The sequence below is a fragment of the Eptatretus burgeri genome, chromosome 5, assembly GCF_056783735.1.
Source record: "Eptatretus burgeri isolate ZD-2024b chromosome 5, Ebu_testis_v1, whole genome shotgun sequence".
NCBI classification, from domain to species: Eukaryota; Metazoa; Chordata; class Myxini; order Myxiniformes; family Myxinidae; genus Eptatretus; species Eptatretus burgeri.
Window position 1 is genome coordinate 123,064,009 of NC_140965.1, and position 25,695 is coordinate 123,089,703.

At 42.6% G+C, this 25,695-nt stretch overlaps 1 protein-coding gene and 1 long non-coding RNA gene across 2 annotated transcripts in view; one reads left to right on the forward strand and one right to left on the reverse strand.

The window, feature by feature from the left end:
* Positions 1–25,695, forward strand: part of LOC147027267 (cyclin-dependent kinase 1-like) — a 92,395-nt gene that overhangs the window by 36,440 nt on the left and 30,260 nt on the right. Inside the window, exon 4 of the mRNA XM_085883610.1 lies at positions 15,253–15,376. Within this exon, the coding sequence (XP_085739736.1) occupies positions 15,253–15,376 (124 nt within the window). The remainder of the gene's footprint in view (positions 1–15,252; positions 15,377–25,695) is intronic.
* Positions 19,646–25,304, reverse strand: LOC147027269 (uncharacterized). The gene is made up of 2 exons (XR_015058756.1): positions 22,387–25,304; positions 19,646–19,810 (listed from the first exon to the last, which is right to left on the reverse strand). It is a non-coding gene; the product is annotated as an uncharacterized LOC147027269 (long non-coding RNA).

Below are 25,695 nucleotides of genomic sequence, written 5' to 3' on the forward strand. Positions count from 1 at the left end.
CACGCAAAACTTCTGCAATTCCCGAAATGCGTCTCCATACTTCTTCCACTCCTCCTCCAAACCTTCTGGTTCTTCGCTATGTTGCTAATACAGTACCTAGCCCTCAACCTCTCCTTGTACTCTATGAGGACGTTTCCACGACACTTCCCCCATCTCATAATCTTCCAACCCCTGCTCTTCAACTCCCTCCTTTTCTCCACCCATACCACAAACACCACAGGCTTGTGCTGGGTGGTAATATGCTCTCCCACTACTGCTTTACAAGCCTTAACCCTCCACAACTGTCGCTGCCTTGCCACCATCAAATCCAGTTATGTTCTATGCTATCCACTCCTGTGGGTAATCTCGTGGCTTTCCCACTTTTGAAAGCATGAACCAGCTATGGCCATGCCATTCCTCGGCACCAGCTCCACCAGCTCTTTAACCTCTCTATTCCTCATTTACTAAAACATTCCTATTCATCCGGCTCCACCAATCGCACATGTGCGTTAAAGTTCCCCCGCAATGCACAGCATCACCTCATCCTCTCCAGGGTATCCATGAATTCCTGCTTCTCTGCCCCAGTCCTTCTCGTTTGTGGCGCATATACTGACATAAAACAAATAAAATAAAATAAATCGTTTTATATGGAACCAACACACTCTAAAGAGATTTCCATGAACTCTGAAAGATAGAGTATGGTTATTAGCCCCCATTGGATGTAGTCCGAAATGGGGATTATGAATTTGGGCTCGACTTTCATGTCCGTGTGTGCGTGCGTCTGCAACCATATCTCGGCCATGTATGGACCAATTGTATTCGTACTTGGAACAAAGACAACACAAGATGGTATACATGTGCACATCATTTTGTTTCGCGATGTGATCAATGATGGCCGACTGGTGGACGTTTTAGTTGTAAAAAAGGAAACCTGGTGTCGAACACATCCTCAACCATTTCTCAGAGATGCATTTACCGATCGCATTCAAACTTGGCACACAGATAATAATGAGTCATGGCTTACATAACCCCATCAATTGTTTTTGAGAGCAGATCCAAGATGGCCAACTGGTGGCCATTTTGTTATTTATATGTGTCACAAACTATTTCTCATACATACAGAGTCAGATTTTGCTCAAACTTGGCACAAACACAGCACATGATGGCATACATGTGTGCCTTGCTTTATTTTGCAATCTGATCAAAGATGGCTGACTGGTGGCCATTTTAGTTGCACATAAATATAGGCGAGCCCTTTAACTCCGTGCAGCAAAATTACTAAAACAAAGGGGACTTTGACATTTTTTGTGTTTTTTACTTTTTATCATAGGAACTAGAGGGGACTATTTTTTTTTGAAAATCCTTCCTTTATTGGGGCGGTGTATAGGCAACGAAGTGCTGCCTTGCATGCTCTCAGAAGTTTCGATTTACTGCTGGTGTTAATTTTATGATTTAACTTTTCTTACTGCCAACGCATGCTCCCATCTCACTGAAACAAAGCCTTGCAAATTAGCATTGTTGGGGCATCACCTTTGTTTCCATTGGCATTATTTATGTTTTGTGATTATGAACAGTAGTGATAATCAGGAAATAAAAAACAAAGAAACCTTTTCTTTCAGTGTCAGATCGAGGGGGAGGGAGGGAAGGATGGGGGATTGGGATGGTAGCTGAATTTTGACGTCGAGCCGACGTTTGTTGAAATGAACTATAAAAGGTTTTGTTTCCTGAGCTGAATTAGTCCATTTTACGTTTTAAAAAAACAATTTCTTGGGAGCTATTAAGGCCTAGGTCACATTTGCCACGGCGGCCGTGGGATCTCCAAAATCTACGGCCACTAGCAATTATACGGCGACCGCAGGGGGGCCCTAAGGTGAACGTGCGGCCAGACGGACGGTAACGAATGGGTTAAATTTTTTTTTTTTTTACCACTTTTTTTTTCGGCTTGTCGAATTGCTACGGCGAACGTAGAAATGAAAAAAAGTTATAACTCCGCGTTATAATTCCACGGCGACCTTACGGCCTGCAAAATATATCCAAACGGCGTAGGGCCACCCTGAGGCCACCGCAGAAACTCTGCCGCCGCCGCACGTTTCTGTCAATTCAGAGGGCGAACGGCCGCCGTATCCTCGCCGTAGAGCAAATTGAATTAGGCCTTACCCTCCAAATATCACTGGATCTGCGACTCGGTTTATCTCTATAAACAACGTTGTGGGTTATTCGGAAACATGTTCAGTCTCTCTGGAAACAATGTTGTGGGTTAGTCGTCGGCATGTTCAGTCTCTCTATCAACAACGTTGTGGGTTAGTCGGCGGCATGTTCAGTCTCTCTACCAACAACATTGTGGGTTAGTTGGCGGCATGTTCAGTCTCTCGACCAACAACCTTGTGGGTTAGTCGGCGGCATGTTCAGTCTCTCTATCAACAACGTTGTGGGTTAGTCGGCGGCATGTTCAGTCTCTCTACCAACAACGTTGTGGGTAAGTCGGCGGCATGTTCAGTCTCTCTACCAACAACCTTGTGGGTTAATCGGCAGCATGTTCAGTCTCTCTATCAACAACATTGTGGGTTAGTTGGCGGCATGTTCAGTCTCTCGACCAACAACGTTGTGGGTAAGTCGGCGGCATGTTCAGTCTCTCTACCAACAACCTTGTGGGTTAGTCGGCAGCATGTTCAGTCTCTCTATCAACAACATTGTGGGTTAGTTGGCGGCATGTTCAGTCTCTCTATCAACAACGTTGTAGGTTCGTCAGCAGCATGTTCAGTCTCACTATCAACAACGTTGTGGGTTAGTCGGCAGCATGTTCAGTCTCTTGATGAACAACGTTGTGGGTTTGTCAGGCACATGTTCAGTCTCTCTATAAACAACGTTGTGGGTTCGTCAGCAGCATGTTCAGCTTCTTGATGAACAACGTTGTGGGTTAGTCAGCAGCACTTTCAGTCTCTTGATGAACAATGTCGTGGGTTTGTCAGTCGTATGTTGTCTCTGTATAAACAACGTTGTGGGTTAGTCAGCAGCACGTTCAGTCTCTTGATGAACAACGTCGTGAGTTTGTCAGGCGTATGTTCAGTCTCTCTATAAACAACGTTGTGGGTTCGTCAGCAGCATGTTCAGCCTCTTGATGAACAACGTTGTGGGTTAGTCAGCAACACTTTCAGTCTCTTGATGAACAACGTCGTGGGTTTGTCAGTCGTATGTTCAGTCTCTGTATAAACAACGTTGTGGGTTAGTCAGCAGCACATTCAGTCTCTTGATGAACAACGTTGTGGGTTTGTCAGCCGCATGCTCAGTCTCACTATCGACAACATTGTGGGTTTGCCGGCAGCATGTTCAGTCTCTCTATAAACAACGTTGTGGGTTCGTCAGCAGCATGTTCAGCCTCTTGATGAACAACGTTATGGGTTAGTCAGCAGCACGTTCAGTCTCTTGATGAACAACGTCGTGGGTTTGTCAGTCGTATGTTCAGTCTCTGTATAAACAACGTTGTGGGTTAGTCAGCAGCACGTTCAGTCTCTTGATGAACAACGTCGTGGGTTTGTCAGTCGTATGTTCAGTCTCTGTATAAACAACGTTGTGGGTTAGTCAGCCGCATGTTCAGTCTCTTGATGAACAACGTTGTGGGTTTGTCAGGCACATGTTCAGTCTCTCTATAAACAACGTTGTGGGTTCGTCAGCAGCATGTTCAGCTTCTTGATGAACAACGTTGTGGGTTAGTCAGCAGCACTTTCAGTCTCTTGATGAACAACGTCGTGAGTTTGTCAGGCGTATGTTCAGTCTCTCTATAAACAACGTTGTGGGTTCGTCAGCAGCATGTTCAGCCTCTTGATGAACAACGTTGTGGGTTAGTCAGCAACACTTTCAGTCTCTTGATGAACAACGTTGTGGGTTTGTCAGTCGTATGTTCAGTCTCTGTATAAACAACGTTGTGGGTTAGTCAGCAGCACATTCAGTCTCTTGATGAACAACGTTGTGGGTTTGTCAGCCGCATGCTCAGTCTCACTATTGACAACATTGTGGGTTTGCCGGCAACATGTTCAGTCTCTCTATAAACAACGTTGTGGGTTCGTCAGCAGCATGTTCAGCCTCTTGATGAACAACGTTATGGGTTAGTCAGCAGCACGTTCAGTCTCTTGATGAACAACGTCGTGGGTTTGTCAGTCGTATGTTCAGTCTCTGTATAAACAACGTTGTGGGTTAGTCAGCAGCACGTTCAGTCTCTTGATGAACAACGTCGTGGGTTTGTCAGTCGTATGTTCAGTCTCTGTATAAACAACGTTGTGGGTTAGTCAGCCGCATGTTCAGTCTCTTGATGAACAACGTTGTGGGTTTGTCAGGCACATGTTCAGTCTCTCTATAAACAACGTTGTGGGTTCGTCAGCAGCATGTTCAGCTTCTTGATGAACAACGTTGTGGGTTAGTCAGCAGCACTTTCAGTCTCTTGATGAACAACGTCGTGAGTTTGTCAGGCGTATGTTCAGTCTCTCTATAAACAACGTTGTGGGTTCGTCAGCAGCATGTTCAGCCTCTTGATGAACAACGTTGTGGGTTAGTCAGCAACACTTTCAGTCTCTTGATGAACAACGTTGTGGGTTTGTCAGTCGTATGTTCAGTCTCTGTATAAACAACGTTGTGGGTTAGTCAGCAGCACATTCAGTCTCTTGATGAACAACGTTGTGGGTTTGTCAGCCGCATGCTCAGTCTCACTATTGACAACATTGTGGGTTTGCCGGCAACATGTTCAGTCTCTCTATAAACAACGTTGTGGGTTCGTCAGCAGCATGTTCAGCCTCTTGATGAACAACGTTGTGGGTTAGTCAGCAGCACGTTCAGTCTCTTGATGAACAACGTCGTGGGTTTGTCAGTCGTATGTTCAGTCTCTGTATAAACAACGTTGTGGGTTAGTCAGCAGCACGTTCAGTCTCTTGATGAACAACGTCGTGGGTTTGTCAGTCGTATGTTCAGTCTCTGTATAAACAACGTTATGGGTTAGTCAGCAGCACGTTCAGTCTCTTGATGAACAACGTCGTGGGTTTGTCAGTCGTATGTTCAGTCTCTGTATAAACAACGTTGTGGGTTAGTCAGCAGCACGTTCAGTCTCTTGATGAACAACGTCGTGGGTTTGTCAGTCGTATGTTCAGTCTCTGTATAAACAACGTTATGGGTTAGTCAGCAGCACGTTCAGTCTCTTGATGAACAACGTCGTGGGTTTGTCAGTCGTATGTTCAGTCTCTGTATAAACAACGTTGTGGGTTAGTCAGCCGCATGTTCAGTCTCACTATCGACAACATTGTGGGTTTGCCGGCAGCATGTTCAGTCTCTCGAAAAACAACGTTATGGGTTAGTCAGCAGCATGTTTAGTCTCTTGATGAACAACGTTGTGGGTTTGTCAGCCGTATGTTGTCTCACTATCAACAATGTTGTGGGTTTGTCGGCAGCATGTTCAGTCTCTCGATAAACAACGTTGCGGGTTTGTGGACAGCATGTTGAGTCTCTCGATAAACAATGTTGTGGGTTTGTCGGCAGCATGTTCAGTCTCTCTATCAACAACGTTGTGGGTTAGTCAGCAGCACTATCAGTCTCTTGATGAACAACGTCGTGGGTTTGTCAGTCGTATGTTCAGTCTCTGTATAAACAACGTTGTGGGTTAGTCAGCAGCACTATCAGTCTCTTGATGAACAACGTTGTGGATTTGTCAGCCGCATGTTCAGTCTCACTATCGACAACATTGTGGGTTTGCCGGCAACATGTTCAGTGTCTCGATAAACAGCGTTGCGGGTTTGTGGACAGCATGTTCAGTCTCTCGATAAACAACGTTGCGGGTTTGTGGACAGCATGTTCAGTCTCTCTATCAACAACGTTGTGGGTTTGCCGGCAGTATGTTCAGTCTCTCGATAAACAATGTTGTGGGTTAATTGGCAGCATGTTCAGTCTCTCGATAAACAACGTTGCGGGTTTGTCGGCAGCATGTTCAGTCTCTCGATAAACAATGTTGTGGGTTAATTGGCAGCATGTTCAGTCTCTCGATAAACAACGTTGTGGGTTTGCCGGCAGCATGTTCAGTCTCTCGATAAACAATGTTGTGGGTTAATTGGCAGCATGTTTGTAAGATTCCATGTTGTATCTTTACTCCTGTGATTTCAATGTTTCCTTCCAAGTAAGGTCGTATCAGAGTTGTATTCCATAGCGTCATTGCTTTCTCAAGCCTGGTGTTGGCTTAGTGGTTAGGGTGGTGGTTTTGGGATCCTAGGGTTCTGAGTTCAACCTTTCTGTTCTGCCTCTGAAGTTCCTTGTTGCGTGAGGTTGTTGTAAATTGCATCGGTGAATATACCTGTTAAAAGTGTGTATGTTGTTGGTCGGCATGTTATTGGTCTATATTTGTGTTGTTGGGATTAAAAGTGTTGCTTCTGTGGACCATTCATCCATTGGCTGTTCCCTTTGGAAGAGTTTGTTGAATGATCAAGTGTAGTGATGGTGAAGAGCATGTAGTTGCTTTAGCCAGAAGTTTGGAATCCCATCCGAGTCGAGGCATTGAAGTTTGGAATCCCATCCGAGTCGAGGCATTGAAGTTTGGTGCTTTTGTGAGATGTTTTCTCATTTATTCCGCATTGATTGTCATTGGGTGCTTTTCCTGAAGATGTTGCTTTTTCTTTTCTTCGTGTCATATCCAATCTGCTTCCTTGTGTTCTTTGTCATCTTCAAATAAACCTTTCCAACATTTTTCTAGGTCCTCTTTTTAGGGGGAGTTGTCACATTTTGTTTTTGCTTCCCGAGCTGTTGGTAGAATTTTTTTTGACTTGTTTTCAAACTGTTCATTTTGATTTATTCTATTGTTGGCCTCATTATAGGAGACACTCGCTCGCCAAAGGAGACAGTATTGCTTCTGCGCCCGTTTGTCACTTGGCAAAAAAAAAAAAAAAAAATTGGACATGTTCATCGTGTGTGTGTGTGTGTGTGTGTGTGTGTGTGTGTGTGTGTGTGTGTGTGTGTGTGTGTGTGTGTGTGTGTGCGTGTGTGTGTGTGGGTGTGTGTGTGTGTGTGTGTGTGTGTGTGTGTGTGTGTGTGTGTGTTTGTCTGTCTGCTCGACTCTTGCCCAAAGCACTCAACCGATCGCCCTGAAATTTTCAGATTAATGTCACCAACCCTGCAAATGTCCCGTGTTGAAGTTTTGTAAAATCTGGTCGACTGAAAACGTCTGCATCGGCCAAAAGGCCAATTTGAGCCAAATTTTCTAAAATCCTCAATTTTCATCCGATTGACTTGAAATTTTAAAAGGATTTGCATATCAGGTCAGTGAATTCAAACACCTATTATTATCTTTGAGGTCAACAGAGGCCGAGTTTCTAAAATCCTCAATATTCATCCGATTGAGTTGTAATTTGAAGAGAATTTGCAGATGACATCGCTGAACTCAAGCACTTACTAATCTTGAGGTAAACATAGGCCATAAGGTCAAAATAGGCCAAAAGGTCAAAATAGGCCAAAAGGACAAATTTTCTAAAATCTTCAATTTCAATCCGATTGACTTGAAATTCGAATCGCATTTGCATATCAGGTCACTTATCAGGTCACTGAATTCAAGCACTTATTAATTTTGAGGTCACCTTAGCCCAAAAGGTCAACATAGTCCCAAGCTCAACAACTAAGGTGGTATTTATAAAATCCTCAATTTTCATTTGATTCACTTGAAAGTTGAAGACCATTTGCATATGTGGTCGCTGAACTCAACCACCTATTTATTTTGAGGTCAACTTGGACCAAAAGGTCACCATTGGCCAGATTTATAAAATCCTCAATTTTCATCCGATTGACTTGTAATTTGAAGAGCATTTGCATAGCAGGTCACTGAATTCATCCACCTACTAATTTTGCGGTAAACATAGGCCAAAAGGTCGACATAGGCCATGAGGGCAATTTTGGCTAGATTTTCTAAAATCATCAATTTTCATCCGATTGACTTGAAATTTGAAGAGCATTTTCACATCAGGTCGCTGAATCCAAGCACCTATTAATTTTGAGGTAAACGCAGGCCAAAAGGTCTTCATAGGCCAACAGGCTAATTTGGGCCAAATTTTCTAAAATCCTCAATTTTTATTGATTGACTTGAAATTTGAAGAGCATTTTCACGTCAGGTCGCTGAATCCAAGCACCTATTAATTTTGAGGTAAACGCAGGCCAAAAGGTCTTCATAGGCCAACAGGCTAATTTGGGCCAAATTTTCTAAAATCCTCAATTTTTATTGATTGACTTGAAATTTGAAGAGCATTTTCATGTCAGGTTGCTGAAATAAAACACCTAATAATTTTGAGGTAAACATAGGCCAAAAGGTCAAAAAAGGCCAATTTGGGCCAAATTTTCCAAATCCTCAATTTTCATCCAATCAAATTGAAATTTGAAAAGGATTTACATATCACGTCACTGAATGCAACCACCTATTTTTTTTGTGATCATCATCGGCGAAAAGGTCAACATAGATCAAAAGGTCAGCATCGGCCAAATTTCTAAAATCATCTATTTTAATCCAACGAACTTGGAATTTGAAGAACATTTGCATATCAGGTCACTGAATTCAACCACCTACTAATTTTGAGGTAAACAGAGGCTGAAAAGGTTCAAACAGGCCAATTTGGGCCAAATTTTCTACAATCCTCAATTTTTATCCGATTGACTTGAAATTTGAAAAGCATTTTCATGTCCCATCACTGAATTCAACTACCAATTAAGTTTCAGGTCAGAAGGTCAACACTGGCTTAATTTCTGAAATTGATATTCTACCGGTCAGAAGTTTTAGAACACTCCCATTTTTCCAGATTTTACTGAAATTTAAGCAGTTTAATGTTTCAATATACTCTGAAATTAAAGCATAGAACAAATAAACAATTGCAGATAAAAAAAAGAAATCATGGAATCGTTTTGTTGAACAAAATTAAATCAAAATTTTTGACTCATCAAAGTAGCCACCTTTTGCAGATATAACAGCCGAACATACCCTTGGCATTCTTTCGACAATGGAAATGAAATATTATTCTGAAAGTTCTTCCCAACACTGTTGCAGAAGTTCCCACAAATGTGTTGCACTTGCAGGTTGCTTTGCTTTCACCCTTCTGTCCAGTTCATGCCAAACCAACTCGATGGGGTTTAAGTCTGGAGACTGTGCTGGCCATTCCATGATTTGAATCCTACCGTCTTGTTCTTTTCTTCTAAAGTAGTTCTGACATAACCTGGTGGAATGTTTTGGGTCATTATCTTGCTGTAGGATGAACCCCTGACAAACGAGATGTAGACCAGACGGTATTGCATGGCGCTGCAAAATGCTGTGGTATACCTTTTGGTTCAGGGTGCCAGTCGCTCTGTGTTAGTCGCTGACTCTGGATCCAGCAAAAGAGCCCCAGATCATCACGCTTCCTCCTCCATCTTTGACAGTTAGTGTCACACCCTGAGGAACCATCCTTTCACCGACTCGACGACATACAAAAACCCTGCGTGATGAACAGAAGATTTCAAATTTTTATTCATCAGTCTATAAGACCTTCTTCCAGTTTTCGGTAGTCCACTGGTGGTGCTTCATGGCCCAGGCAAGCCTCTTTTTCTTATTTTGCAATCTTAGCAATGGCTTTCTTACTGCCACTTGACCTGCCAAACCTGCAGCTCCAAGTCTTCTTTTCACAGTTGAAACTGACACTTCCTTACTTCGACCAGTGTCAAGCTGTGCTTGAAGCTGCTGTCCTGTGAGCCGCCTATCACGCAAGTTGTTGACTTTCAGAAACTTGTCTTCTGATTGTGTTGTGGCTTTGGGTCTGCCAGATCTCTTCCTGTCAGAGTTTCCTCCAGTTTCCAAGTGCCTTTTGCTGGTGTAGAAACTGTACTCACTGACACCTTGGCTAACTTTGCAATTTCTCCAATGGAAAGACCTAAACTTGTAAGGGTGATAATGGTCTGTCTGTCTTCCTTTGTTAATTGTCTTTTTCTTGCCATTATGGAAGCAGTATACTACTTCCTACAGTGCAATATTGCCCAAATAATGCTTCAGAGGGTGTAGCAACACAGTCTGTTCCAACACTGCTTTTATACAGACAGAGGGTTTGTAACTAATCAACAAAAGTTGGGACACCTGTAGGAATGGTTTGCATCAACTTTCAAAGTTTAATTTAATTCCATTGCTGCAGAACAGCTGCAGTTGCTAACCCATTACGTGTTCCCTGAAAAGGGCCTTTTTAACAACTCTGAAATTTACATTATTTTTCAGTTTTTGGTAACCTAAAGTTCTTTTTTAACCTTTCACAGTTTACCGCTTAGCTTTGTACCATTTCAGGTTATTCACTGGACTTGAACTGCTAAAAATTTCAGTAAAAACTGAAAAATGGGGGTGTTCTAAAACTTTTGACCAGGAGAGTAGATCGGGCAAAAAACTAAATATATCAGTAAATCTCAAAAAGTTGTGGACGAGTTATGACAAAACAAGGTGGATGAGTTGGATCGGTGACAAGACCAAGTGGATTGTACTTTGGTTCGGATCCAGCCCATCAGTGGCATACAAAATGTGAACTGTTTCACCTGCGAGAGTTATCTGCTTTACCGAGTGCCATTCCACTTTGTGCTGATGTGCCAATTTGTCACTCTGTGAGTGATTTTTCATTTGTCTGTTTGTCTGTCCGCACAGAACTTTTGTGTTTTTCTCCACAACTACTTGTTGGATTGAGACGAAATTTTCACCATTGGTGTAATTACTCATTTATAATGTTGTAATGATAATTATGATGTCATAGGTCACGTGGTGTGGCAGCCATATTGGAAAAACGGGAAAAATTCGGACCTCTGTTTCTCTGAAACTTGGCACATGACAAGTATTCCTCAAGGGGAATGATTTCTTTTATGATATCATAGGTGCCCTTGTTATGATGTCATCATTGCATATGTAGAATGCCACATCCGATTAGTATGAAAATTTTTGATGGTCATCTTGGGACAAAATGGTTCACAGAAAAAAAAAACTTCATGATGTCATCGATCACGTGATTTGGCAGCCGTATTGTTCAAAAAAAGAAAACATTTTCAAAAATCTTCTTCTCTGAAGTGGCTGAACAGATCGAGGCGAAACTTTACACGTTTGACCGCCTGTCCATGAGTAAGAAAAAGTTCACACATATGTAATTGTTCATATGGTTTGGCAGCCATGTTGGATTTACTCTAAAACCGATAAAATCTTCTCCAGAATGGCTGGTCAAATAGAGGGGAAACTTCACACAAGTGTTCCCCAAGCCATGGGTGTACAAGTGTGTTCAGGAATAATTGATAAGTCACATGGTTTGGCAGTCATATTGGATTGAAGAAAAATATTAAATAATGTTTTCTCTGGAACCACTTAATCAATTGACATGGAACTTCACTATTGTGATTTTGTTGTGATGGGGAATACAGGTTTTAAATTTCAACTTGATTCAGCATATGATCTTGCAGCCAGAATTATTTGATTTTTTGATCTGGGTTTTTCTTATTTTTTTAAATTTTTTCAATAAGGCTCACTTGGCTGTGTCTGGATGGGTTTGAGGGTAGAGGAGCAGCAGCTGAAATGTGAATCTTATCCAGGTTCCTCCCGATGACCATATTTTCTTCTTGTTCGTTTGGGTTCCTTCTGATTACTCCAATGCAGGGCTGTACTTATTTGGTCTTCCATTTCATCTGCATTGAATATATTTTAATCCCATTCTGACTTCAATTGAATGATAATAAAAGACGTCATGGGTCAAGGTCAGATATCCAATCAAAGTGGGACGTCTTGGTTCCCGGTCATCACTGCCAGCAGTTATAAAGTTCTAATTATGTCAAATTAATTACATACCACACCAGTACACAAACGCCACACAAAATACACCACACAAAACAACACAAACACCACACAAAACAACTCCTGGTGAGGGTCTGCAATCTCTGATTGCTCTTTTTTCTTGTTTCCCCTGCTCTCTGTTGTATTTGGAGTTCATTATGGGCAGCTCATGGTTCTAGTCCATTATTTTTTATCTGATTATTTTCCTGAACTTTGACCTTGTGTTTCCCCTCTTGAATCGTTATATTTGTCCCGTTTGGACCCTCAGTCGGCCATTCTGCTTTTCAAGTCTCTGTTTCCATGGTGGTGTTTTGTTTCTGGCCAGGTTATCAGATCTATATTTTTGTGTTGGTGTTTACCTTTTATTATCTCTTGAACAGAGAGTGCTGCTGCAAAACTCACATCGTTCATTTATCTTAAATTAGGTGATTTGGGGAGCATTTTAGTGACTGCTTGGTTTATTCTCCTTACTTGTATCTTCTACTGTTTATTGGGTGAAGATGTGGTCTTTGCTTGGGTGATATTAATTTGATTTCCTCTACTTTATTAACCAGTTCATCTTCTAACTGTGCTGTTTATCATCAAACTCCTTTTCCTCTTCTTCATTCTGTTGTCCATTAGTCTCCTTCCTCCTCATTGTGATCTACCCTTGTTGCTATTCCTTGTTCTGTTTGTAAAGGTGCTGTTTGTTCTGAGTTAGTAACTTCAAGTCGATCTATATCTCAGGGTGCTGCTGCAGCATTTCATCCTGTCATTCTCTGGTCCTGTTGTGGGGTTTTCAGTTTTGTTTCTGATTCAATTCTACAATCTGTTGCCAAATATCTGTTTGTATTATTGTGATTCAATTTGAAATCCCACCTCTTTCTGTTTTCCTCTGTTGTTCCATTTTCTGTGTAACATCAGTAAGTTCCGTTGGTTGTTCCTTTTCATGGAGAGTTTGTACTCTGGGAATCACATTCCAAACGTCTGTCCCGCCATTCCATTGTGTCGTTGGTGGCAGGTCACCATTTATAGGTGACCAGTCATTTCTTATTGCCTCGTCAGTTTGTTCATCTCTTATTCTTAGTTCCTCCTCTGTGAATATTTTTTTGTTTGAGGATGTTGTTTTCCTTTGAGTTTAGTGCTGCCTGTTAAAATTACCTTTATCAGGCAATAGTCTTCGGATTATATGTTCCCAGGTGTTTGCATTTTCTTTCCTCACAGTTTTCGTCTGGCATATTCCATTGCCCAAAATGACGTCATTTTTCCTTCTTTGTCCAGATTTTCTTTTTGATGCTGATTTGCTCTTCTTGGGTCATCTTGTTTATGTCTTCAATTGCTTGTTGTCTTGCTTTGTCAGTTATTTCCTTTATTCTTTCCTGGGTCAAGTATCTTTGGATAATTGAAGCTACTGCAGTGAATTTTGTTCATGGAACGCTTTCGGCTTTGGCTGCCAGCTTTGGTCATTTCAATTGGCTCATTAACCTTTCTCCTTTACCATTAGTCCCCCATGCTTCATGTGCAGAATATACTTTGCAGTGGAGGATGATTTCCTTCTCCTCTAAGCTCCAGCTCTGATCATTTAATCTTCTACGATTCATTTGGAGATGAGTAACTGTTGCTTGTAGAACTGGCGACACCTTTTTAGCTTTTAGCTTTGGTGTTGAGCGTTGTCCTGTTACGAGGCAGGGATCCCCTTCCTCATTGGAGAAGGTGCAGTCATTATCCTTTTCAGCACACATTCCTGTTGCTCATGCCTGATGTTGGCTTCCTGGTTTGGGTGATGGGCTTTGGATCCTCGGATCCTGAGTTAAAATCCCCGTTGGCTGTTGAATTATTACCAGGTGGGGTTGACTCTGCCTGTCATCCTTCCGTGGTTGGCAAAATGAGTGCCAGGTTGCTGGTATCCTGTTTGGGAGTGGCGACCTGTCCAGGATTGTCCCCAATGGCCAAGGAGACTGCTTTGTCAGCACCAATGCTCTGCACAGAGTATGGTCCCAATGGATGGATGGATGGATTCCTGTCGCTCGGTGTGGCCACACAGTCTTTGGCATCTGAGTAAGAGGAGTCTGTGTCCCTTTAGTCTTTTTCTGTGACTGATTTTCATTGTTTAGCATATTTTTTGTTGCAGCCAGCCATATTGCTTTCCCCAAGAGGCCAGCTGCTTGACAGGGGTCACCGACGGCACTCAGAGGAGTCGTACCAAGAAGGTATATGCCATGGTTGTGTGTCTGCCCGCTCGCTTTCTCCTTGCTGGTTTGCTTGATTGCTTGCCATCGCTTGGATTCGCTCACAGGGGAGGTATCTCTGTATTGTGAGATGCTCTGTGTTGTTTGAAATATACTGTCATCATTTTGAGAATAATTTCAATATTTTACCTGAACAATGACTTACATTTTACTCTTTAGAGTCTTTTTTTATATCTGCCACTAAAGGTGGATGGAGATTATGTTTTTACCCCTGTCTGTTTGTTTATCTGTGAGCAGGATATCTCAAAACATTGTCAACGGATTCAGCCAAAACTTGGTGGACAGATTTGATGTGTCACAAAGATGAATTGATTCGATTTTGGTGAAAATCTTGATCAAGATTCAAGAATTTTTAAAGTAATTCTTCACCATTGAAAGATCGGACCAAAAACGATGTGTATCATTATTTCTCAAAAAGTTGTGGACGAGTTATGACAAAACTAGGTGGATGAGTTGGTTAGGTGACAAGAACAAGCCGATTTGATTTAGGTTATGGGCTGGATTCAGATCTGACCTATCAGTGGGTTACAAAATTTGAATGGTTCATCCTGGCGGAGGTATGCACGCTATCGAATGCCGTTCAATTGCTTCAATGTTCGGCCATGGATTTTTTTTTTTTTTAGAAATCGACCGAAGTGTAGTAACACAATGGCCTACTCTTTTTGAAGGCTGCCATTAATTTTTTTGTAAATGTCTTCAAGCAGGTTTAACCAAACAGCTTAACTTGCTCTCCAAATGCACAGCATGATTTATGATTTGATGGCCTGTGGGCCACCGCACCGGAGAACAGATATTGGCATCCATACAAACTAATGATTTTACATCATTGTGCATCTTTTATCGACTCTGACCATATACTTTAGCTTGAGTTTCAGTCAAACTCTCTGTTCCCAGTTAACAAGAATTATTTAATTGGAGCATTTGGGGCATTTTGGAGATTGTGCCAATGTCACGCTGATTGGTAAAGGAACAGTAAATACATGTTACCAACGTTGTGTCCGATGTTTATGTCTTGCTGAAAAACAAGAAATACTTTCTAAACCACTTATTAGACTCGAAAACATTTTGAGAGTTACAAGGATGCTTCACATAGAAATATAATATTTGATAGAGTGGATTGTGTGTGATTGGTCATCAGGAAAGACATCTAAACGAGATTCAAAGGATGTAGGGCTGTCACATAAAACCATGATAAATCTGTTCTCCATTATTTTATTCCTCATGCAGGTTACAGGATGTACTTCTGCAAGGTGCTCACCTCTATTTGATCTTTGAGTACCTCTCCATGGATCTAAGACGACACCTGGATACCATTCCAAAAGAAGAATTTTTGGATCATCTTACAGTGAAGGTGTGTGGTTATTCTGGTTCCTGAAGGGAGGCATTAAGTGTTTCGTCTTGGTGTCCATGGTGTCCCGCTTTTTGGAAACAAAACAATACGTTTGTTTTCATTATGAGGCAGAATTTGAAGTGCTACCTATTGGCTAATATTATGAATTAGCTATACTGGGAGCCATCAGCAATCTCCAATCACAGCCCTCTAGTATTTGATGTTGTGGCCTTCAGAACAAAAGGGCATCTCAGTGGAGAAGGACACACCTCACTGTAACACCAGAAATATAATTCTCTCTCTAAATCTGTGAACATATTAAAATGTTTGGACTATTTATGAAAATTTTAAAAAAATTATTTGCATAGATAGCATTTTAATGTCCATACAAAGTTGCCTTGGGGGTGGGGGTGGTGGGGGGGGGGTTGGTATTAAGTTTCAACCACTGAGTTTGTGCTGGCATCTGATGTCATACAAAGAAACCATGAGCAGAAGGAAAATGAGAGTTGTGGGACATACCCCCCTCCCAATTGTATACGTAAGTGAATGGGGGAAAGGAAAAGATTCCCAAAATATCAGCCCCATCCTTCCCCATCTTGGCATCTAATCATCTTGACATCTGAAGTCAATGTGAAAACCTTTCTGACCATCCTCCCCCGATTGATATTTTAACATATCATCTTGGCATTTCTTTATGAATAGCCACTTGATAATTTACCCAAAGACAATGATGCCACAGAGCATCACTCGTCGGTGGTATTGCATGGTCCTTATTGGACACAAGGCAGAAGATGGGGTAGTGGGCCTCATCGACAGACAGACATCTCTGGCCATATAGCTCACAAACAAAATTCTCGACTGCATCTCTAAGGTCATTCGGTTGATTGAAACGACCCGAGTTTGATGAAGAGTTGTTATCTGTAGACGAGACCATCTTGTTGAAAGGCAGACATTTGCACTTGCCTCTGAAACAGCTCGTCGTGTCACATCCAGAGAAAATGTGCAGTCCCCACAAAAGCTTGACAAGTGCCATCTCCAAGAGACTGGCACAACGTTTGGATGTTGACAGTTTGGGTCATATTCATGAGTCCGGTCATGAAGCGCAAGTTCACCGAGAGTTATTTGGCATGGTCCAGCAACAAGGTCCCTACATCAGTATCCGGACTTAGCACCTGAACGGTTCTGTTAGGCACGTCCAGACACGTGTTTGGCATGTCGGAGCATCTGTGTATCAGCCTCCTCGTGATCTGTGCCCAGTTCTGGAACCAGATTTACTCCTTCTGACAAGAAATTATGACACTTGTCACCATTGCTGACGAATATGGTGAGGTGGATGAGTCTGTGGATGTTCCTGCTCCAGTAGTCCAACAACATGTCCATCAAATGTTCCTTGTTGACTCCATCAGACAAGCGTTTTTTCCACTGCTGGGGAGTCTTCTGGCTGTCGCCAAGTATCTTCATTCGCTGGCTCAAGGCCTGAGTATGTCTATGGCGCTCAAAACACTTGATGGTGACGTCTAAGTAGTGATCAAACAATAAGTCCACCCTCGAACAATCAAACTGTGCAGCTAACGATAATACGTCGCTGGCAACAATGTAGACAAGGAGTGGTTGACAGCCATGCCGTCAAGAAGAATGGCATCATGCTTGGTCTTCGTCTCGTCAACGATCATGTATCGATGTTTACCTTCGATATGCCGTAGAAGTGTGATCTTGTCCGTTTTTGCAAGCGTACCATCAGCGACTGTCAGAGGAAAAGTTACCAGTCCAATCAAAAAAGTCAGTGCATTCTTCAAGTCAATTTTTCTTTGCTGAAATATTGTTCCTATCCGACTGAACAATTGTCTGTCCGCTTTCAGGGTTACCTGGCGATGAAAGTATGTGTAAGCTTCAGTGCAATAATCAGACCAAGAAATGACAAGTAAAAGTACTGGTTGGCATTCTAAAAATTACATTATTTGAAATATCATACTGTTTGAGAAAAGGACTTTACAGTCTCAACTATTATCTGGACTTACCTCCATAACCATCTTACCTCTCTGCCGACTTTATAAGTCTTTGATACGACAGTCTGGTAAGTGAATGTTTTCAGCTTGAGTTGCTTTATAGGTTCATGAATGCCAACCTTGTCACTCATCAGTCAATTGTTGATAAATTCCCTCAAGGCATTTTCACCTCCAGCTCTCGCAGTCACCAGATCCTGGTGGTCCTCTAACATATGCTGCATCGGATCAGATATGCTACATGGTGCATAGGATCCAGATATGCCACATTGGAACAGATACACGACATAGGATCAGATATTCTACATTCTAAATGGGATCAGATATTCTACATGCTACATAGGATCAGATATGCGACAGAGGATGAGATATGCGATATAGGATACAAGATATGCTACATAGGATGAGCATGACCCCAATTAATGTAAAGCAGTGTATTTATGTTTGTTGGTGATGTTGCAGGAGTGGGGTGGGAGTGCGGGGGTGGCCGGGTGCATGCAAATTCTCCATGTAAATGTGTATTGTATCGTGCCTCCTCTATATGGGAGAGGGTATTACAAGTCCCCTCCCTTTATAGTACAGTATTCCGGTCCCCACATTTTCCAGTGCAGTGAGCTGTTTTGAATTATACAGCAAGAGGTATTTGGAGAGGTGTTTTGAATTCCACGTTTCAATAAAGATAATAACATCACCCCACTGGTTGCTTCTGTTGGGGGCAGGTGATTCTCGGATAAAATATAACATCAAATATGTTCAGTTTCACTTTTACATCACAATATAATGAAAATTTGCTTCATCACTTGTGAAGGCAATGAAGGTTATCGGAGACCCAGCATGAAGGTTATGGGAGACCCAGTATGAAGGTTATGGGAGACCCAGCATGAAGGTTATGGGAGACCCAGCATGAAGGTTATGGGAGACCCAGTATGAAGGTTATGGGAGACCCAGCATGAAGGTTATGGGAGACCCAGCATGAAGGTCATGGGAGACCCAGTATGAAGGTTATGGGAGACCCAGCATGAAGGTCATGGGAGACCCAGCATGAAGGTCATGGGAGACCCAGCATGAAGGTCATGGGAGACCCAGTATGAAGGTCATGGGAGACCCAGTATGAAGGTTACGGAAGACTCCATATGAAAGAGAGAACCGAATATGGCCATGGTCACTAGAGGGCAGCTTTGCACGATTTTCTTCAGGGTAACCTGATAAAGGATTAAAATGACATGATGGAAGGAACTTTCGACATTACAAAGCTATGTCAAATTTGTTACCTTTGATGAACTATCAATGCATGGATGTAAACTCAGCATACCAGTGAAAGTCATTCATTGAGAAAGAAAAGTTTACATGGCTGCAATATGTTATGACTCTTCACTCGGCCGAGTAATGACAGAGTCGAATGAGGGTTTTCGAATGATACGATTTATTTCAGAAGATGGCACTACGCATGCGGAATGCAGCCCAAAGGCCCTTCAGTCAGGTGCCCCCGGACCACATTGAGATTCTTACTTCAAAACAGTTGTATATATAATCACACAAAAGCAGAAATGGGTGTGGACTACAAGTGTGTGCTTAAGGGATAAAGAAATAAAGAAATAAATGCGGCAGTGGGCTTCTTTCCCCCCTCCCTAGGGGCCCTCAGGGAAGTTGGATCAGTCAATCCTCAGATTCGCAACCCAACAGTTCATCTTGCAAACTAATAACTTTCTAAGACTCCTACACCCCTACACTGGCACCTGCTGATAGCAAAGGCGAAACTCTGGTGATGACTAAGAACAGGAATGTGTGGGATATCAGCATACACAGTTTTCCCAAGGACATGCTGTTGTGCAGCTGCAGAGCCATAAAGAGTTATCAAAGACATAGTGAAAACAGCATGATACATTTAAAGTAACATTTTAAAGCAAGGTTTGAATAATACACAATTACAAGCAAGGTTAGAATCCCGACAGCTGATTAACACACAGCTAATGGTCCAAAATATGACCACCTAGCATATCATCATAACAGTTTCCCTCCTTGGTCATATTTTGACCATACCCAGCCACACACCTGATACTCACCAACCGAGTGGACCCCTATTTGGTTCCTGTAGCAGCTACCCCTAGGCCCCGTGCCTGCCAAACGGGATTTGCAAATGCCGTGGATAGCCATCAACATTCCCCAAAATGAGAAGTCCCCAACTGCCGGTGGTTCAGGTTAGCTTCTGTTGCCTTTTATCTTGCCCACTGCCACAAGTCTCCCATTAAGTTGTCATATACAAATTTGATGTTAAGTCCACACAATATTAAAGGCACTACAAGTCTATACAATATTAACAGCAACATTATTATTTAGGCAATTATACTCAACACTAATTACAACAATAATATTTACAATATGCAAATGTATTAATGGGTGAGCAGCACTGTGAGCGCTCAAGGCATGGTGTAAGCTCCTTTCTCAACTTGCGCTAGAAGACAAAAAGAGTCTCATGAGATGCATATTTACATATAAGGGTCATACAAGTATTTTCCATACATTCCTTCACTATCTGGTATTGTCCATTTTCCACGATTATGCATATGCTAGTCAAAACACTGCCACATCTATCATAAACCTCCATCAGCATTTTACTTGTAGATTTCCTTTCTTTCTTGTTACAACTTCCTGTATCTTCGTGTGTAGTGAGATGTATGAGTCCATGTTTGGCTTACCTTTTCACTTGAAAGTTCGTTGAGTAATCAGTAATACCTGGAAGAGTCTTCCCCAGGGGGCCCACCGCTAGACCACCTTGTGGGCACCACAGCTGGTGGGGGTCGGTTCTGGTTGTGGCCCATTACAGAGGTCCCCGGTGTCTTCCCCCATGAGTTCGCTGTTAATTATTATGATGGCCTGGGTGAGGGTGAGGCTTCACAGCATTTCTTTAGACAAATGGAAATGAGACGTTTGATCAGAAATACTCCAAAAATGATTCCCATGATGATTAGGATTGCTGCCCCTACTAGGCGCAGTAACCAGTCTCCCCAGTCATGAAATATAGATCTCCACCCTGCGTAACCCTCCTTGCGTTCCACTCGATCGCTCGTGAGAGCTTCAAGCCTTATAGGTGAAATGTGTTCTTCTCTGGGAGGTTACTGTATTTTCACAAGATTTCACAACTATACTCCAAAAGGGTTCTTTAGGGGCCCATGGAACTTGGGTAATTAGAGATGCGTGTTGACCCCATATGAATCCTATTTGTGCAAAGTGCCCCCGCTGGGTTTTGTCTTGCGTTTTGTTCTGCCAAGCCACTTCTGTCTTTTCTGCATTTTCTGACGTCCCCCCCTCCCAACAGGTTTTATCATAGCATAAGACCATCGAATCGATTTTATTTCCTCGTTTCATTCTATCAAATCATAAGTTTCCTCGGCTTGGACGCAAGACAGTTCTATGAGCTGCTGTGGCTGGATGGTTGTCAGCCCTCTGGAAATGAGTGGTGCGGTCTTGCCAGGTTCCTTTGAAAATATCTTTACCTTATCTAGTTCTTGGTTGTATGTTTTCCCCAACCTTGCGTATTCACCTGCTTCCATTCTTTCTCCAGCCGCTCCCCTCCTATGTCGCTGTGGGGTTGGTACTGGTTCATTTCCGTGTCCCCCTTTGCCACGGAGGTGTATACGGTTTCTTTGGCTTGAGTGTGTTGTGTTGCCTAGTGATAGGTCCCCCCCACAAAGGAGTAGTGTCAGTACCAGGAGTTGCATGTTGTGTCGTCAAAGGTTCTGTCACTGTCTCCATTACTACAAGGTTTACAGCATGCCACTGCACTGAACACTGCAGTCAACTGCAACATAATGACAAGTATTTGTGTAAAAGATTATTTTTAAATGATACCTCCGTATGAGGCTCCAACCATGACTAGAGCTTGCAGGACTGGAAGTTGCTCTGGGTGCATGGTGAGTGGATGTGAAGGCCAGAGACCTTACTGTACACTACTGTAGATTTTGATCAGGCAAGCATACCTTCCATCCATCTCCTTGTCTGACGGCCTGTAAAGTGTTCTGGTGTTCGTTGCTCCATCTTGTGGTTCAGGGGCGCATCTCAATCTGTTCACCATTCTTCCTAACTCCCCTGCACTATGTCCGTTACTAACTGCCATTGAGATGTACGGTGTTAGTCCTTCTCTGTGCTTCATTAGTTCGCGCTCTCTGGCGGCTTGTTTCACCTCCACCGCCGCTCCTTCCTTCCCGATCCATCGGTTGGTTTTCATCAGAGTGCGTTTGATCGGTGTAATCTCTATGTGCTTTGGCCACGTATTCATAATCCTGCCCTGTTTCATCGTAGTAGACAGTGAGTGCAGTGCAAAGCCAATTCCATTCTTTCCAGATCGATGTCGTTGCTAAGCAACCATTCCTCTACATCCCTTTAATTCCGCTTATACTTCCCAAATCCAATGAATTTATCCTGACAGATAGAGGCTCATATAAAGACAACAGACATGCTTTTCTGTCCGCTTCCAGACAAACATCTCGACCCCGACAGGCAGAGAATCGAAACGCTCCTCGTCAAGGCCCACGATGGCTGCGTGTTCAAACAGCACGAGCCCCGCCCGTAATTTTCCCAAAACACCGCCATCCTCATCAGTGCGTAGCCTACCAAACGTCCTTGTTCTTGGATGTCTGACATATGTAAACTAGGACAAATGTGTCCAAGAGCCACGTCCTAAAGGTTTTGTCTTCACCAGAATAATAATAAGAACAACGCGGAACTCTTAGAACCGGCGTTTACTACGCGAGACGCGGCGAAAAGATAAACCCACTTTAAATAAAATCCGTTCCTTGTTCAAAGCATTTAAATCCCCTTTCCATCTGTTGTAGTAATCAACAATAAAACTTTTCGATCGGCTTTATTCTCACAAAACCCATACGCATATCTGCAACAACATAAATATACATAGGTAAGAATAACAAAATACAATAACTTGTACACATAATACTGAAGGCAAACTCCATACTCTAATCCCAATTACATTCCTCAGAGTACACCATTCCTAATACAGTATATACTACATACCATTACTGTTCCAGCACGACCCTCCACGGAGCACGCGGCATACGAGTCATCACCAGCCACCGACCCCATACACAGTGCTGCCACATCCGCCCAATCTCCGTTGCCGCTAATCACAGTACGGCACTTCATTACCACAACACCATCCATCCTAAATCCCTCGGTCCTGCGCCTCTTCCGCGTCTCTTTTTTTTTTTTTCTCTTTTCCTCTTCCGGTCACGAAGCCCAATCAACAACAACAACAACAACAACAACAACAACAACAACAACAACAACAACATATATTACAGCCTTGTTTCAAAGCATTGTCGCTTCCATGTTCCGATAGCGCGTGCACTCGCCTCGAAACACAAAATCGAGCGATCCTTTGAAACGTCAATGTCCTTATTAATTAATTTTACCACAAAGCTATCTCTTTAAAATCTAGTTTGTCCACCATATTCAAAATCAGCCGCCTCGAGAAATTCTTGTACATTGCTCCGACAAGCAGGCACGTTCACAGCAGGGTGTTAATTGCACTTTCAAGTTTGACAAAGCGCGCTGGGCCCATGCGTGATTACGTCATCACGCACTCACATGAGCAATACGTCTTATCCGAGCGCTGGCTTTTACCATCAAACTCACGGAACAAATATTTGACGACATCTCAAATACGTTCGTTTTAAATCGGAATTTTACAGAATCCTATGAAGGGCGTCTCCAAACTTTGTAACATGTGCTAATCCATCTCGTAAACCCTCACGATAAGCTGTCCTTCGACGGGACGATTTCGTGCTTTCGGCGCGCCTGTTAAATCCTATGGCACGTCATGTGACTCGCAAAACCCCATAAAATAAGTTTTTTTCCCAGATTTACGAAAGTCAAGCATAAAACATGCTTAATGACCCCAACAATGAAACCAGAATTGAAACTGACGTTAAAACGAACCCGTAACGTCGATCAGCCTTACGAAACATGCAAAGTGGAAACAGAACTGAATTTCAATTTGAAATCAAAATGATGCTCCGTGGAGACCATCCATTTATCACGTACAGTGTTCAAAGCCAAAACAGCATACAGAGTTTATCGGACCATGAGAAAATCCGAACGTTGGTCCATTTGACATCCCATTTGACAAACTGTCTGCTGAAGTGGTTTTAATTATTCAATTCCCCATCCAGTTCACACACACACACACACACACACACACACACACACACACACACACACACACACACACACACACACACACACACACACACACACACACTCTCTCAATGACATTTTCCCATCACTGAATTAACAACACGTGCAGAATCGGTCATCATGGTCCTTCCTCCAGATTTGTGCGCAATTCACCTCGTCCAAAGTCTTCACATTGACGATGACGACCCATCATTATCTCCATACAAACATACAAGTTGTTCCACACATACAAGTTCCAGGTTGGAACACTCAACTTACGTCTAACACAAAACTCAACCTTCCCCACCACATTGTATTCACAAATACATCCAAACAGGTAACTTCTACAAACAGCCCTTCTCCTGGCTCATTAACCTTGTGTTCTTTTCCCGTTGGTTCAAGATTCCCTCTGAATCTAATCGCTACGTCCTGTCTCACTTTGTGACTCAAGTAGCCACGCTGCAAACGCTCTCCAGTGTTTTCCACTTTCACCGATAACTTTAAGTGTTGTTCCTTTGGGTAACTCTATGTTCTTTGCAGAGTTATTCCCATCTTTTTGTTCTTATCTTACCAACCGCCCTAATAGCTGTAAATCGTTTCTCCTTTTACGTCGGGACCGAAATCCCTTTCAATCAGCCGCCTAATAGCTGTAAATCGTTTCTCCTTTTACACCGGGACCGAGATCCCTTTCGCACCGCCGCCTAATAGCCTCAAACCCAATGAAGGCCTCTAACCTTCCCTCTCTTGGTACAGGATTCCAACCTGTTTCCTCCTTATTTCACACGGATACCTTTATCCTCGACCCTTACCGGTTCTAACATACGGCCTGCCAGCCCTCTTTGTGCCCTTCAAACAAACCGCATTCGAATCACCTCATATGTTTTACCGTTACAGTTCTTGATCCGAGCAGATCCTGGAGCTGCGTCCAGCGGGGCACTGCCCACCAAGTGTACAGTTTTCACCTAACTAGGGCTCCCTGTCTTAGGTGCCCTATACGTGCAATTTCCACGTACCTTTAGCTGAACCCTTGTGATCGCTGTACACCAAGTGGAGTCCCGCCGTCCACACCGCCAGCATCAGTCGCATCCCATCCTCGTCGCCAATTGTTATGACTCTTCACTCGGCCGAGTAATGACAGAGTCGAATGAGGGTTTTCGAATGATACGATTTATTTCAGAAGATGGCACTACGCATGCGGAATGCAGCCCAAAGGCCCTTCAGTCAGGTGCCCCCGGACCACATTGAGATTCTTACTTCAAAACAGTTGTATATATAATCACACAAAAGCAGAAATGGGTGTGGACTACAAGTGTGTGCTTAAGGGATAAAGAAATAAAGAAATAAATGCGGCAGTGGGCTTCTTTCCCCCCTCCCTAGGGGCCCTCAGGGAAGTTGGATCAGTCAATCCTCAGATTCGCAACCCAACAGTTCATCTTGCAAACTAATAACTTTCTAAGACTCCTACACCCCTACACTGGCACCTGCTGATAGCAAAGGCGAAACTCTGGTGATGACTAAGAACAGGAATGTGTGGGATATCAGCATACACAGTTTTCCCAAGGACATGCTGTTGTGCAGCTGCAGAGCCATAAAGAGTTATCAAAGACATAGTGAAAACAGCATGATACATTTAAAGTAACATTTTAAAGCAAGGTTTGAATAATACACAATTACAAGCAAGGTTAGAATCCCGACAGCTGATTAACACACAGCTAATGGTCCAAAATATGACCACCTAGCATATCATCATAACACAATATACATAGTATGTATGAAAAATACTGGAAATTTTTATTCCTTCTCTCCTCCTCTGATCCCTTGTTCCCTTTATCCTCTCTCTCCCTGTCCCTTGGAAATTTCCTTTATCGTTTTCACCCCCACCTTATCTACCTCTCCGTGGCACATTTTCTCTCCTCTCCTCTCAATTTTATACATTTAAAATTATCTTTATTCTTCATTATTGCTTAACCTGTTCCCAGTCGAGTCTTCATAATGGGTATAATGCACGTATTATTAACTTTACTTTGATTATGTGTTATTAACTTTACTACAACAGCAGAATCATGAATTACTCCCTCATTTTACCACTTTAAATTCACCTTTAATGGTGAGATTATTGTAATCATGTTCTTATAATTCTGTTTTTTA